Source organism: Aedes albopictus, chromosome 3 (assembly GCF_035046485.1).
Source record: "Aedes albopictus strain Foshan chromosome 3, AalbF5, whole genome shotgun sequence".
NCBI lineage: Eukaryota > Metazoa > Arthropoda > Insecta > Diptera > Culicidae > Aedes > Aedes albopictus.
This window is the reverse complement of record NC_085138.1, coordinates 318344260-318359096: the sequence shown is the minus strand read 5'-3', so window position 1 is coordinate 318359096 and position 14837 is coordinate 318344260. Positions and strand designations below refer to the sequence as shown.

The 14837-nt window shown below is 38.8% G+C and overlaps 1 protein-coding gene across 50 annotated transcripts in view; it reads left to right on the top strand.

The window, feature by feature from the left end:
* Positions 1-14837, top strand: part of LOC115262726 (cell adhesion molecule Dscam2) — a 232095-nt gene that overhangs the window by 87085 nt on the left and 130173 nt on the right. For 32 of the 50 annotated variants that reach the window (XM_062842651.1, XM_062842638.1, XM_062842642.1 and 29 more), the window contains exon 6: positions 7855-7978. The exons of 16 other annotated variants lie outside the window; for them this stretch is intronic. In XM_062842651.1, coding sequence (XP_062698635.1) covers positions 7855-7978 — 124 coding nt within the window. Of the gene's footprint in view, positions 1-7854; positions 7979-8443; positions 8568-14837 lie in introns of all 50 variants that reach the window. 2 more of the 50 variants (XM_062842643.1, XM_062842627.1) reach the window with 1 other exon arrangement.

The following is a 14837-nucleotide window of genomic DNA, read 5'->3' as shown; positions in this document are numbered from 1 at the left end:
TCATACCCGAGCAGGAATGAATAACTGACACATAACTGGAGCATACCAAAGTCAGGTATCATACCAAAACTAGGTATTGGTCGGTTGTCCAGGTATTGAAAATACCTTATTTTGGTATTTTGTAGGTATTGATAGAATACCTCAACGAGTTATTATTTTGGTTTTGAGGACTGATTGAGGTATTATTCAATTATGGAAAAATCACTATTTGTATGGAAAAATCACCGATTATTATTTAGGTATTACCACACCTGAAGTCATTATTCGCGTGTTATGCACAGGAAACACATCAATTATTATTTAAGGTATTTTACCTCTTATGCAGGGCTTCTTAATACCTCATTCAGGTTGTAGGTATTCGGTTTTCCATACCTGAGTTTGTTATTCTTCAGCTATTTTCTCCTGCTCGGGTAAACACGATTGTTAATACTAATTTCAACATAAATATGGTGAAAACCATCAATATGCACGTTACATTGAACAGTAAAGGTAAGGTTACTTCTTATGTACACTGCTAGGCCACCGTTAGAATAATCTCTGCACGAAAATACCGATGTATAGCCAGGGATGTTATACAATGACACGATATCTTTCTTAAGCCATGTTTCGCCTATAACAATTACATCAAGCGGCAAAGGGAAGAAGTCCAATGCTTCAAGAATGGAGTCAAATTTATCAAGGTCATTCATGCCACGAATGTTCCATTGCAAGATCCGAAGACAATTAGCATTAGTGTTATTGGCAAGGTAACACTCATTCAGCTCATCAAAATTATCGTAGGTTTGATTTATATTATCCATTTTAAATAATTACTGTAACAAAACTTCAAAAAAGAAAACACTACTAAGATTAAAACGCAAATACATATTACCTATTTGTACACTTAGGCGCTGGTAAAGGGATCAATGACGATTTCAATTCAGTTCTATTGACAAATTTCTCCATATCATTACGATTCTTGATAACAACTGGTTTAGAATTTTCATCCGTTTTAACTAAAATTGCTCCATCCTTTCCTGCCCAAACATATTTCAAATCCATTTTATTCTGAAGCATTCGCATTTCCCGTAGCAAGTCTAATGAAAGCGGAGACAATTCATCACGAATGACAATTCTAGTTGGCTTTCCCTTAGACATCAATGACCGATCGATATCAAATGACGACAACTTCCCAAACTTCTTCTTTTTCAAAAAGAACGACTCCTTCACAGCCGGATTTTTAAAAACAATTCGAATCGGTACAAGTTCATTAACCTTGGATTCCGGAGCATATATTCGAGAAGCAGATTCGATTACATCAGCAGGAAGCTCAAAACCGATACGACTAGCAACGCCAGTAACAAATTTAGGAATATTTTCATTGGCCTGAACTGGTACACCAAACAACACTGCATTCTTGGAAAGACTTTCTCGGTTGGATCTATCGTCACTGCATTCCAATTTGTAAACGAATGTCTTCAAGGATGACAGCTCATTTTTCAGAGCTTCAACCTCGGATTTCAGCTGAACGTTCTCTGCCTTCAATGAAAGGAAATCATTCATGATATCATCGAATTTCGACGAAAGAAATTGCTGCGAGTTTTCAATTGTTCCAATTAACATATCAACTTCGGTTTTTACCTCTTTCAGTTGAGTGGACACAACAGCTGTCACACTTTTTTGAAGTTCTGAACTCAGTTTCTCGATCATTGGTGCTTGAATGTTCTGCATATCGATTATTTTGTTGTAAGCAATAGAGCATTTAGGTGTACAAAAGTACATGGTTTTCCTTAACTTCTTGATGGCAGAGCCAACAATATTACGACATGAAAAATGAGCATTAGAGAAGCAATATAAACATGTTATCAATTTACTAGATTCATTTTCTTTTCTCTTACATTCAACACAAAAACCAACATCGTAAGCCTGATCATTCATCGTTCTTGCAAAAACTGCGAAACAAAACACAAACAATTTTATAGAGATAAATATTGAATACTACTACACACACCAAGTCGAACGAGCGTATTGCCAAACAAGAACCTACAGCATATAAAGGGTTATACAATATACAATACATAGAACAATTTAAAAATTGGGTTGACGAGCCTAATCCAAAACAATCATCATACAGCCAGATGCGCGAAAACGACTATACAACAAAAACGGTGATGTGCGTAACTCAGCTACTTGCCATGAGAGACAAAGAACCCGTAGAGCTACTGGCTATGCGAGGAGTTGAATTAATTTTGAATCTTTCTATCCGGGTTCGCTAAATTCTGCATTGTGACACTGCGACCACTTGCATACCTACAGACTACTTTGTGGCAGCTGTATGTAGCGACGATGGCCCTTGCCAGAGACCAGGAGAAACCACTTTCGTGTGCTACTAATGGATAAATTCGTTCCGAAAAAAAAATACAGGAAGACTTATCCAATTTCGCTGAATTCTGCAGTGTCACTCCGCAACCACTTGCATACATACAAACTACCTAACAGGAGTTATATGCAGCGACGGTGGCCCTTGCCAGAGACCAGAGAAACCACTTTCGTGTGCTACTACTGGAATATACTCGATACACAAACTAATCAACAAGAACTCGCAAGATGTCACTCCACGGTATCTGGCAACAATCGATATGATGTGATGCCCAGTGAGTTATCGGATCACTGCTTTCGATTGTGTACTAAAAATACGATATACATTACATATACATATACGATAGATTGCTGAACAAGACAATAACCACTGACGAGCACTTAACAAAAATGTAAACTGATATTACCCCTTATATGCACAACAGATTCTAATTACACGACATTATATGACACTATTTGATATTCCTACACACTTTAAAATGAAAATTAATATTAAAATAAATAAATATCACTATAAATTATTGAAAAAACTATCGCACTTATTGCAATTGCACCAACTACCAGAAACAGTGCTGCCAGAGTTTGATTAGGATGAACTAGTTCAAGGAACCGTTCAATATTTGGGTTCCAGACTTCCTATACAAAAGTTCCATTTTCTCTTACTAACTTACTAACTCTCTGTATATTTCTGTACTAACCGTTCAACAATTAGCGAATTATACTATTATTGAACTTGAAAAGTTTGAAAAAAAAAACGTCCTAAATATTTATGTAACTTCTGTTAGTATACAGACGGAGTCGTGGGTATCATTCTTGCAGCGGATATTTCTACCCTGGATAGCAGAATACCTGAAAGAACTACCACAACTATGAAATTGTTGCTATTTCCCTTTATAGAAAAAAATCCACCAGAAGTTTTTTGGTCTCTTGGTTGTTCCACCAAAGATTTTTATGATTTTTTATGAAGTTACATTTAATTTTAAGAATTTCTTAAAAGTTGCCTTTCGTAAAACTCGCAGTGAGATTTCTTGAGAATACGTTAAAGAATAATTTGAGGAAGAATGATAGAAGAAAAATCGGTAAAGTTCAAATTGATAAACAGGCAATAAGTCTGTTCGGTATTCTGTCACTTTTAAGATGATAGACGAAACCGAAACATTGTGAATTTTATAACGATTTTTAATAATATCTCAATAAACTCTTCAAAAATTGTGCGAAAATATTAGAACTGCAAAGATTTCAAAAAGTTGGCCTATACATTTTTTTTAAGTTCTCGCAGTTCCAAGACATCCTATATAGGCTTCGATAACAGTAAAACAATTTTGAGGAAAAAATCTACCCGGATTTTTTTGAGATTATTTTTTTAAATACTTTCTAGAAGTTTCTTTTAGCAAAGTTGTGGGAATCTCTTTAAAAATTAATATAATAAATTATGTTGCAGACTATGACGATTAATGAGATCTTTCCAATTCAGAACGAATAGTGAATGTACTGCTGGAAAATGCCACAGTATATGTTGGAATTCTTTCTAAACACATACAGGGGATAGACAAAATGATCGGAACAGGAAAAAATTCCACTTTTCAAAAAATGTCCAATTAGCTGTAACTTTTCGATAAGTGCATCAAATATTCTAAAAATTTCACTGTAAGATGATCAACTAGTTGAGTATTAGTGGGCAAAATTTGGAAAAGATCGGGCTATTCTGCACGAAGTTATCAGCATTTTAGAAAAAGGTAGAATTATCCGACCCGGTTCGATTCCCGGTCGGTCCAGGATCTTTTCGTAAAGGAAATTTCCTTGACTTCCTTGGGCATAGAGTATCTTCGTGCCTGCCACACGATATACGCATGCAAAATGGTCATTGGCAGAGGAAGCTCTCAGTTAATAACTGTGGAAGTGCTCATAGAACACTAAGCTGAGAAGCAGGTTTTGTCCCAATGAGGACGTTACGCCAAGAAGAGAGAAAGAGAGAGAATTATCCGATAGCCAACTTTGAGCTGTTATATCTCCGGATTCAATGAACCGAATGCAATGAAATTTTGTCCATTTATGACTTACACTCCCGTTCAAAAGTTTGGGGTCACCCCCTCAAAAACATGTCATTTTTTTAGGCCCATATCTCCGCCAATTTGCGTCCGATTTTAAAACCCTAGGTTTCATTCAAAAGATAATAAGTCAAAGAAACTTTGAACATGATTTAAAAGAAACTTTTTCAAAAAATTTTGTATGTAAACTTAACCCAAAGTTGCCAAATTTTCTAAAAAATGAATATAAACTTACGGCAGTGTCGCTGGAAGTTGGGTCGACCAAATTTTAAGATGAGAGTGGTAATATGACCCATTTTCTATTAGCTTTCAACTGCTTTTTACAGAACTTAGCTAAAAATTCTAGAAAAAAAGTTATTAACCCTTATGTGGCCGACAAGGTACCCGGGTACCCAGCGATCATTTAAAAAGCACGGTGTAGAAAAAAGCAAAAAAATTGTCGGACACATAACGGTTAAGTAAAGTAATCCTTGATGTCATCGACCAAAAGTTTGGGGTCACCCCTCAAAATGCTGTATCGGCCAAAAGTTTGGGGTCACTATCGTAAAACATGGAAAAGTGATTTGGTGATATCTTCGTCATCTATAGTTCAATTTTAATTATTTTTGGCTCATTTCAAAGATAATTAACTAAATTTATGTTTGATGTCTTCAACTTAACGTATTTAACGATTTTTGTATATAAAAATGTTATGTAAAGTTAGCACATTTTACCACGCTTCAAAAAATGAGGCAACTTTACGTTAAGTTTTAGTATGTAAATTTTAACAAATATGTGTGGTTCAATGTCTATGCAGTAAGTATCATTCATTTTGTTTCAAATAAGCCAAGAATAATTAAAATTGAATGAAAGATGACAAAGATATCAACAAGTCACTTTTCCATGTTTTACGATAGTGACCCCAAACTTTTGGCCGATACAGCATTTTGAGGGGTGACCCCAAACTTTTGGTCGATGACATCAAGGATTAGTTTACTTAATAACTTTTTTTCTAGATTTTTTAGCTAAGTTCTGTAAAAAGCAGTTGAAAGCTAATAGAAAATGGGTCATATTACCGCTCTCATCTTAAAATTTGGTCGACCCAACTTCTAGCGACACTGCCGTAAGTTTATATTCATTTTTTAGAAAATTTGGCAACTTTGGGTTAAGTTAACATACAAATTTTTTTGAAAAAGTTTCTTTTAAATCATGTTCAAAGTTTCTTTGACTCATTATCTTTTGAATGAAACCTAGGGTTTTGAAATCGAACGCAAATTGGCGGAGATATGGGCCTAAAAAAATGACATGTTTTTGAGGGGGTGACCCCAAACTTTTGAACGGGAGTGTATATAATCAGCTCTGAAAAACGTTTGACACAACCTGAAATTATTAACAAGAGAAAAAGTTATAGCGATTTCATTTATTTTATGATTTTTTAGTAAATTGGTCTATTTTTAATATGCATCCCATTACTTTTTCAATGAATTGCCGCCTATGTTGTTACTTTCTTTCAAAACATATCTGTATTCAAGAGAATCAGAGGGAATTTAAATGAACTATAATTAGCATCTTGAATTTTTAAACGATGTAGAAATTCAAGAAAATTTGGTGTTTTATTAGAAAAATAATCTAATCGTTATAATTTTCTTCCGTGTTAAGAATTTTAAGTTATGTCAAAAGTTTTTCGAAGCTCTTTATATAAGTCATAAATGGTCAAAATTTCATTGCATTCGGTTCATGTAATCCGGAGATATAACAGCTCAAAGTTGGCTATCGGATAATTTTACCTTTTTTTAGAATCTTTTTAACTTTGTGCAGAATCGTTCGATCTTTTCCAAATTTTGCCCTCTGATACACAAATAGTTGATCAACTTACAGTGAAAATTTGAGAATATTTGATGCACTTATCGAAAAGTTACAGCTACATATTTGAAATTTTTTTGAGAAGGGAAAATTTTGCCTGTCCTGATCATTTTGTCTATCCCCTGTAGATAAACTTGTACCGACTTTTCGAACCCTCTAAGCAGAATACCCTCTTTGAATGAGTGTAATCAGCTTCGTACCTTTTAATTCCGCCCTATGTTGCTTATCCTTTGACAGATACGCGTATTTCGACTACCACTTGTAATCTTCCTCAGTGTCAGTTATCCACTCACTAATAACTGACACTGAGGAAGATTACAAGTGGTAGTCGAAATACGCGTATCTGTCAAAGGATAAGCAACATAGGGCGGAATTAAAAGGTACGAAACTGATAACACTCATTCAAAAAAAAAAAAAACATAGATAAACTTCAAGTTGTTGTATCTTACAGCCCACAATTTTAAGTATAATATGAAACAACTTTATCAGAGGAAAAAGTTGCTGGAACACGAAGTTATAATTTAAATTTAGCCTAATATGATTTTTTTTGTAATACATACTTTGCAGCACACATCATTATGCTCATATGCTTATTATATTTAAGTCACAATCCTACAATCAAACAAAATCATTGGAATCATTAAATTTAGTTTTTTTTTCGGATCAAACGTTCTTTACCTTCAGATGTGTTTTTTTAGATTTTACTTTTCACTTCTTCTTGGAGTAACTTCCCCACTGGCACAAATCCTGCTTTAGTGTCCTATGGACACTTCCACAGTACACTATGGCATAAAACAAGCTCCAATAAATGTTAAATTTCGTTAATTATGATAGTGAATAGTATTATAGCAACTGAGGTAGCGACAGATCACCACTATTTTTTTCCTAGGTTCTTTTCGAAAAGCTGACATCACCACCGCGAATCGTAAATATCGTACGTTTTTAATACTTTTTTGCGTGACAGTGATTTATTGGAAGTCCAAGGAAACTGTTCCCATTCCAAAGCAGCCGATTGAACAGATTCCTTGGTTTTCCAACCCTCCTCTAGTGAATAATACACCAGTATATAAACAAATTGCCTGAATGTTGGGATAGGGTACCCTGTGTTGCGTGTTTTCAAAATTAGCCATCGCGAATCGGTTTGAAAATGTTTGTATCAAAAAAAAAAAACGAGAATTCGAAAACCGTTTAAATTTAACTTCGCGACGCGGGAACTGTGCCTGATGCTTTTGTTCTATTTCAAAATGAAAGCTTGTCAATAACTCCAACGGTGTCCAACATTACAGTGTGTGCAAAATGTTTCAACTCCCATCCCATCCCTTCGGCGTTGACTAACAACAACTGTGAAGAGAAATAGTGTTTTGTAATGTATAGCTAGTGAAGAATCGCAGGTAACTAACCAACTTCATCAATTTTAAGACCTTAAGGTCTTTTATGTGAATATCATTTAAGTGCACTATGTAATTACTTGTGCGATCATACGGTCTCAAACCGAGCACGTGAGCTTTGGGCATCATGCACTCATCAATCATTTCGTGTACAGATACAATGCTTTCTTTACGCAAAACGATTTTAACATTCGTTTTCGAACGTCTCTACTTTCTAGAACCCCTTGGTAGGGTACCTCCGAAGCTGTCGTCCAGCTCCAAGATCTTCACTGCCGAAGTTAGAAACAAGGCGTCAATAGCGTTGTTCTGTTCTGCTCAGGCATTTCCAGTGCCGGTATTTAGGTAATCCTAGGTTTAGATTTATGAAACTACATCCACTACACACTAAAAGGGCACTCTGTCTCACAGGCTTCGAAATCATCGTAATAACGGCTGACTGACAGGGAAACTCCCATAAACTAATAATAGCTTGCTCATCTTTTACCGTATGTTATCCGAAACCGAAACAAAATCAGAACCTTTGGCCAGCATTGCACCTAGATTGACATCTGGCGACAAAAGCCGCAACTTGGAAATCAACGGCCAAAGAAACGTAACCCTACTCTGTCCGGCTCAGTCCTATCCGGTGCCTGTCTTTAGGTGAGAATGAAAACGATACCATAGTCCTAGCTCTGCAGTAAGGGCTTTTTGTGTTCTGTTTGCATTTGATTTGTTTGGTTTGCGTTTGGGGTACCCTCCCTTCATTGTGGTTCAAATAAACTGCAACTCCATCTTGACCATCCATCTCGATTGGCACAATCATTTAAGAACCCGTCGCCAGTGTGGCCCCCCGTTTGACGTCCGGTGATACGCTTCGAGTGTTGCAAGCTAAAAGCGCAGACAACTTCACGCTTCTATGCCCAGCGCAGTCGTTTCCAATCCCTGCTTTTAGGTAAGACAATATTTTGTATTTTGTAAATAACGTACTGTACAACATGTTTTAATGTCTCAATACTTCTTTTGACTCTGAAGAAGTGTATAAAACCGCAATTGAATTTGGTTATTTTTCTTATTTACGTTTGCAGTAGGAATTTCCTTCGATCAGGGCTAAAATGATTGATGATATTTCAATGAGGTTTTTCTCCCTGTGTTTTCATTATGATGATCTTTCAATAAACTTGGATGGGATCAATCATGCTGAAATACAATGAGGTTTTGAAACAGACATGGATATTTTAAGAGAAAGTAGTATGAAAAATGTTAATATGGGGCCTTATAGACATTGTCGACCTCGATTTCATGACGTTATGAGGATTCTCCCAATCTCAACATTCATAACAGATCTGCATTAGGGTCTGAGACCATTTGGGCAGGAGCACCTATTTCGGGCACTTCCTGCTATCACTCAGTCAATTTTGAACCGATTGACTTGTTTTTTTGAGACGCGATCAGATACGCACAGTTTCTAACTATGTACAAGAATTCAAGTCAATCGGTTTGAAATTGACTAAGTTATAGCAGCAAGTACCCAAAATAGGTGCTCCTGCCCAAATGGTCCCAGACCCTACATGTCTACGGATAGAGCCAGATGAGTATCACAAGAACAGAATGAACATTGACTCTTGTAGAGCTTGTAGATCATGAAGTTCATAATTTCAGGTTGTTTTGGAGGATCTTGTATATCTGGAAATTTCGCAAAAGTTACTTAATTGCTTTGTGATGGTCGTGGATAGAAGCTTATTTAGGATAGAGAATCTACACCTAACGTTCTTCGTTTCAGAGCCCCTATCAAGCATGAGTCAAACTTGGAAATGTTTTGGAGGCCTTAAAAATACTTCTTGATATAAAACAAATGCATGGATCAGCCTTCTTCTTCTTTATGGTTCTACGTCCCCACTGGGATTTGGTCTGCCTCACTTCAACTTTGTGTTCTATGAGCACTTCCGCAGTTATTAATTGAAGGACTTTCTTTGCCTGCCATTGCATGAATTTGTATATTGTTTGGCAAGTACAATGATATGATAGTACTATGCCCATGGAGTCGAGGAAATTTTCCTGACTGGAATGGGAATCGAACCCGCCGTCTCTGGATTGGCGATCCATAGCCTTAACCACTAGGCTAACTGGTGACCCCATGGACCAGCCTATGACTTCAAAATACCTTGGGGTCTAATTTGATTCTAGATACATTTGGGGTACCCAAATCAAGTTTATTTATTTAGGTCAACATCGAATTCATGATTGCACTGAGTCAACAATTTGTCTCCATGATACTCGGTTTGCAGCTTCAGCTCTTCAACGTTGGTCACGCGCAACGCTCGTTAGGTCACGTTCCACCTGGACCGCCCACCTTCTTGTGTGAATAGGGACATTAGCAAACACTACCTTTACAATAAGTTTCGTCAGCTTCATGGGGAGTTCATTGAGTTCAAAATGTGTCTCGTGAGCGAGAAAGTGTACTGATTTATAAGTTGCGTGGCATCCTTTCAGGAGCTCCTTCTGGAATCTCACAGAAATTCGTTCCGGGATTTCCCCAGGAATTCCTTCCGCATTTGTTAGAGTTCCTGAATTCCTCCAGAAATATCTTCCGAAAAGTCTTCAGAAATTCGTTCTGAGATTTCCCTTGTATTTTTTCTTAGATTAATTGTGGCATTCCTCCCGTGATTTTTACAGAAATGTATTTCAAGCTCCCCTTGGGCACTAGGAGTTCCTTATGTGATTCCTCAGGGAGTTCCATCCGTAATTCTCCTTAGGGTTTCTTCAGAAGTTCTTCCTGGCATTCTTCCAGGATTCCTTCTAAGATTCCTTCTAGGACTTCAAGGGATTCATTCCGAGTTTTCTCCAGAAGCTTCGGAAAATCACAAGGAATTGTTTCTGAGTTTCTTTTGGAATGCCTTCAAAAGTTTTTTTGAGATTTCCAGAAGAAATTCTTGTCAAAATGAAATCGCGGAAGGAACTATTGGAGGAAACCCAGAAGTAACTCAAGGGGAAATATTCACTAAGCTGATGGATGAGTTTCTTAACAAATTGAGAAATTCCTCAAGGAACTCTTGTAGGAACTTCATAAGGAACTTCTTGATTAATTCCATAAAGAATATCACAAAAAAAAACTCCTACAAGAACTCCGTGATGAACTCCTGGATAATTTCCATCCCAAGAACATGTTGGAGAATTCCAGATTGGACTTCCGGAATCCCTGGAGGCATCCCGCAAGAGGATCCTGGAGGAATCTCGGAAAGAGTTTCCTTGGTAACCCCGAAGAAGCACTTGAAGCAGTCCCGGAAAATATCGGGAGAAGGATTCCTGAAAAGTCTCCCCAGAGGAATCCCGGAAACTGTTCCCAGAGAAATCTGATACACACCAACCTTGGTGAATGATCAATCGCACCTACCAGGATCTCGTCGATTACGATGAGGAACAGTAGCGGTGATAAGATACATTCTTGCCTCACTTCAGCAACGACCCGGATGGGATCGGACAAGACGCCAATGTGCAGTACTCTGCACGAAAATGCCCTGTACTGTGCTTCAATGAGGCCGATGATTTTATCAGGGCCCCACATGTTTTCGCGATTGAGACGGTCAAAAGCTTTAACGTAATCCTTGAACACCAGGTAGAGAGATTCTTGGAATTCATTTATTTGCTACAAAATGATACGGAACGTGACAATATGGTCCACACAGTATCGTTCGGCACGGAATCCTGCTTGTTGCCGCCGGAGAGTTGCGTCAATATTCTCATATGTATCAGATTAAGAATCACTGTGTTCAAAAGTGTGCTGGTTTATAACTTGTGTGGCATTCCTTCGGGAGCTCCTTCTTAAGGCTATGGAATTTCAGGGATTTACCCAGGAATTCCTTCCGCAGTTTTGAGATTCTTCCAATAGCTCCTAGATTCCTCCAGAAATGCAATCCGAGAAGTGTATAGAAATTCCTTCTGAGATTACCCCAGCAGGGTCTCCAGTTAGCCTAGTGGTTAAGGCTATGGATCGCCAATCCGGAGACGGCGGGTTCGATTCCCGTTTCGATCGGGAAAATTTTCTCGACTCCCTGGGCATAGTGTATCATTGTGCTTGCCTCACAAGGTACAAAATTCATGCAATGGCAGGCAAAGCCCTCCAACTAATAACTGTGGAAGTGCTCATAGAACACTAAGTTGGAGAGAGGCAGGCCAAGTTCCAGTGAGAACGTAGAGCCATACGGAGGAAGAAGAATTACCCCAGCATTTTTTTCCAAGGACGCATACATACATTCCTCCTGAAATTTATTTTTGGGGTTCGTTCAGAAGTCCTTTCTTGGATTCTTCCAGGATTCCTTTTGAGATTCCTTCTAGGATTTCAAGGGATTCATTTCGCAATTTCGCTAGGAGTTTCGGGACTTCTGCAGCAATTGTTTCCGAGTTTTTTTGGAACGTCTTCAGATGTTTTTTCCTGAGATTTCCATAAGGCATTCCTGTAAAATGGAGTTCCGAAGAGAACTATTAGAATAAACCCAGAATGAACCCAAGGGGAAATCCTTACAAAACTGATGGACAAATTCGTTAAGAAATTCTTGGAGTAATTTCTCAAGGAACAATTGCAGGATTTTTTTAGGGACTTCTTCAGTAATTCCATCAAGAATACCACAAAAACTCCTAGAAGAACTCCAGAAGGATCTGCAGGAATTTTAGAAAGAACTCCTGGAGGAATCCAGAAAAAAAAACTGGAAGCACTTTCTGAAAAAATCTCGGAAGAAGTTCCAAGAGGTTTCCCGGAAGATGATCCTATAGGAATCCTGGAAGAAAAAATCTGAATCTCGGGAGGAAATTCCGCAGGAATCCCGGAACAAGTTCCCGAAAGAATCCTTGAAGAAGTTGCTGGAGGAATCTCGGATGGAGTTTCCGGTGGAATCCCAGTAGGAGTTCTTGAACCATTTTTTTCTAATCCGGTGGAATTTCAGATGGAACTCCTGGAGGAATTCATAGAAAAGTTCCTGAAGGAATCCTGGATGGAGTTGTTGAAATGAACTTGGAGGCATTTTCTGAAAGAATCCCAGAAGGAGTTCCAAGAGGTTTCCTGGACGATAATATTGAAGGAATCCTGGAAGACGAAGGCTGCATCCCGGAGGAATATCGGAAGCAGTTCTAGGAAGAATCATTGAAGAAGTTACTGGAGGAACTCCGGAAGAGGAATCTCGGAAGGAGTTCTTGAAGCAATCCCGGAAGTAGTTCCTAGAAGAATCCCGGAAAAATACCAGGCGAAGATTTTGGAGCATACCCGGAATGTGTTCCCAGAGGAATCCTGGAGTTCCTAGAAGAATCCAGCAAGGAGTTCATGAATAAGAAAGAATCCAGGAGAGAGTTCCCGGGAGGATTTCTTCAATCAATCCCGGAAGCAGGTTCTGAAAGAATTCCGGAAGGGATTCGTGGAGCAATCTCGGTAGAAATTCTTGCATGAATACCAGAAGAAATTTTTAGAGGATTCCCGGAAAGATTTCATATGTCAATTTCTTGATTTTGCTTTGGCTGACCAAGCCATGTGGGAAATTACACTGTTGAAAATGCTTTGACATCCATGTGCACAACAGAACATGTGCTCGATGAACAAATTGAGATTTGAAATTATGAAAAGAAATCCACGTACTCCGGTGAGACTCGAACTCACGACTCCCAATTCGCTAGACGGGCGCTTCTATTCCTTCAAGCTACGGAGTCACTCGACTATCTCCGTCGCCAGCAGGCCTAGAACTGAACTCGATTCCACAATCGCACATGGTTATCTTCTTTTCACAATCCAAACCCCCTTCGGATGGGATTAGATGAACATCTAACACATTGTCTGTTGTGCACATGTATGTCAAAGCGGGAGAGGAAGTTATTTTTAATTGTCGAGAGCTTCGGGCACTGCCTTCCAATCACTTATTGGTATGGCAATTAGTGTGCAGTCGGACTCTCGACGGGTCGGTCCTCGGCCGACCGAATACGGTAAGGGTGACCGTAGCACCTTACAAATGTCAATTTCTTGATTTTGCTTTGGCTGACCAAGCCATGTGGGAAATTACACTGTTGAAAATGCTTTGACATCCATGTGCACAACAGAACATGTGCTCGATGAACAAATTGAGATTTGAAATTATGAAAAGAAATCCACGTACTCCGGTGAGACTCGAACTCACGACTCCCAATTCGCTAGACGGGCGCTTCTATTCCTTCAAGCTACGGAGTCACTCGACTATCTCCGTCGCCAGCAGGCCTAGAACTGAACTCGATTCCACAATCGCACATGGTTATCTTCTTTTCACAATCCAAACCCCCTTCGGATGGGATTAGATGAACATCTAACACATTGTCTGTTGTGCACATGTATGTCAAAGCGGGAGAGGAAGTTATTTTTAATTGTCGAGAGCTTCGGGCACTGCCTTCCAATCACTTATTGGTATGGCAATTAGTGTGCAGTCGGACTCTCGACGGGTCGGTCCTCGGCCGACCGAATACGGTAAGGGTGACCGTAGCACCTTACAAATGTCAATTTCTTGATTTTGCTTTGGCTGACCAAGCCATGTGGGAAATTACACTGTTGAAAATGCTTTGACATCCATGTGCACAACAGAACATGTGCTCGATGAACAAATTGAGATTTGAAATTATGAAAAGAAATCCACGTACTCCGGTGAGACTCGAACTCACGACTCCCAATTCGCTAGACGGGCGCTTCTATTCCTTCAAGCTACGGAGTCACTCGACTATCTCCGTCGCCAGCAGGCCTAGAACTGAACTCGATTCCACAATCGCACATGGTTATCTTCTTTTCACAATCCAAACCCCCTTCGGATGGGATTAGATGAACATCTAACACATTGTCTGTTGTGCACATGTATGTCAAAGCGGGAGAGGAAGTTATTTTTAATTGTCGAGAGCTTCGGGCACTGCCTTCCAATCACTTATTGGTATGGCAATTAGTGTGCAGTCGGACTCTCGACGGGTCGGTCCTCGGCCGACCGAATACGGTAAGGGTGACCGTAGCACCTTACAAATGTCAATTTCTTGATTTTGCTTTGGCTGACCAAGCCATGTGGGAAATTACACTGTTGAAAATGCTTTGACATCCATGTGCACAACAGAACATGTGCTCGATGAACAAATTGAGATTTGAAATTATGAAAAGAAATCCACGTACTCCGGTGAGACTCGAACTCACGACTCCCAATTCGCTAGACGGGCGCTTCTATTCCTTCAAGCTACGGAG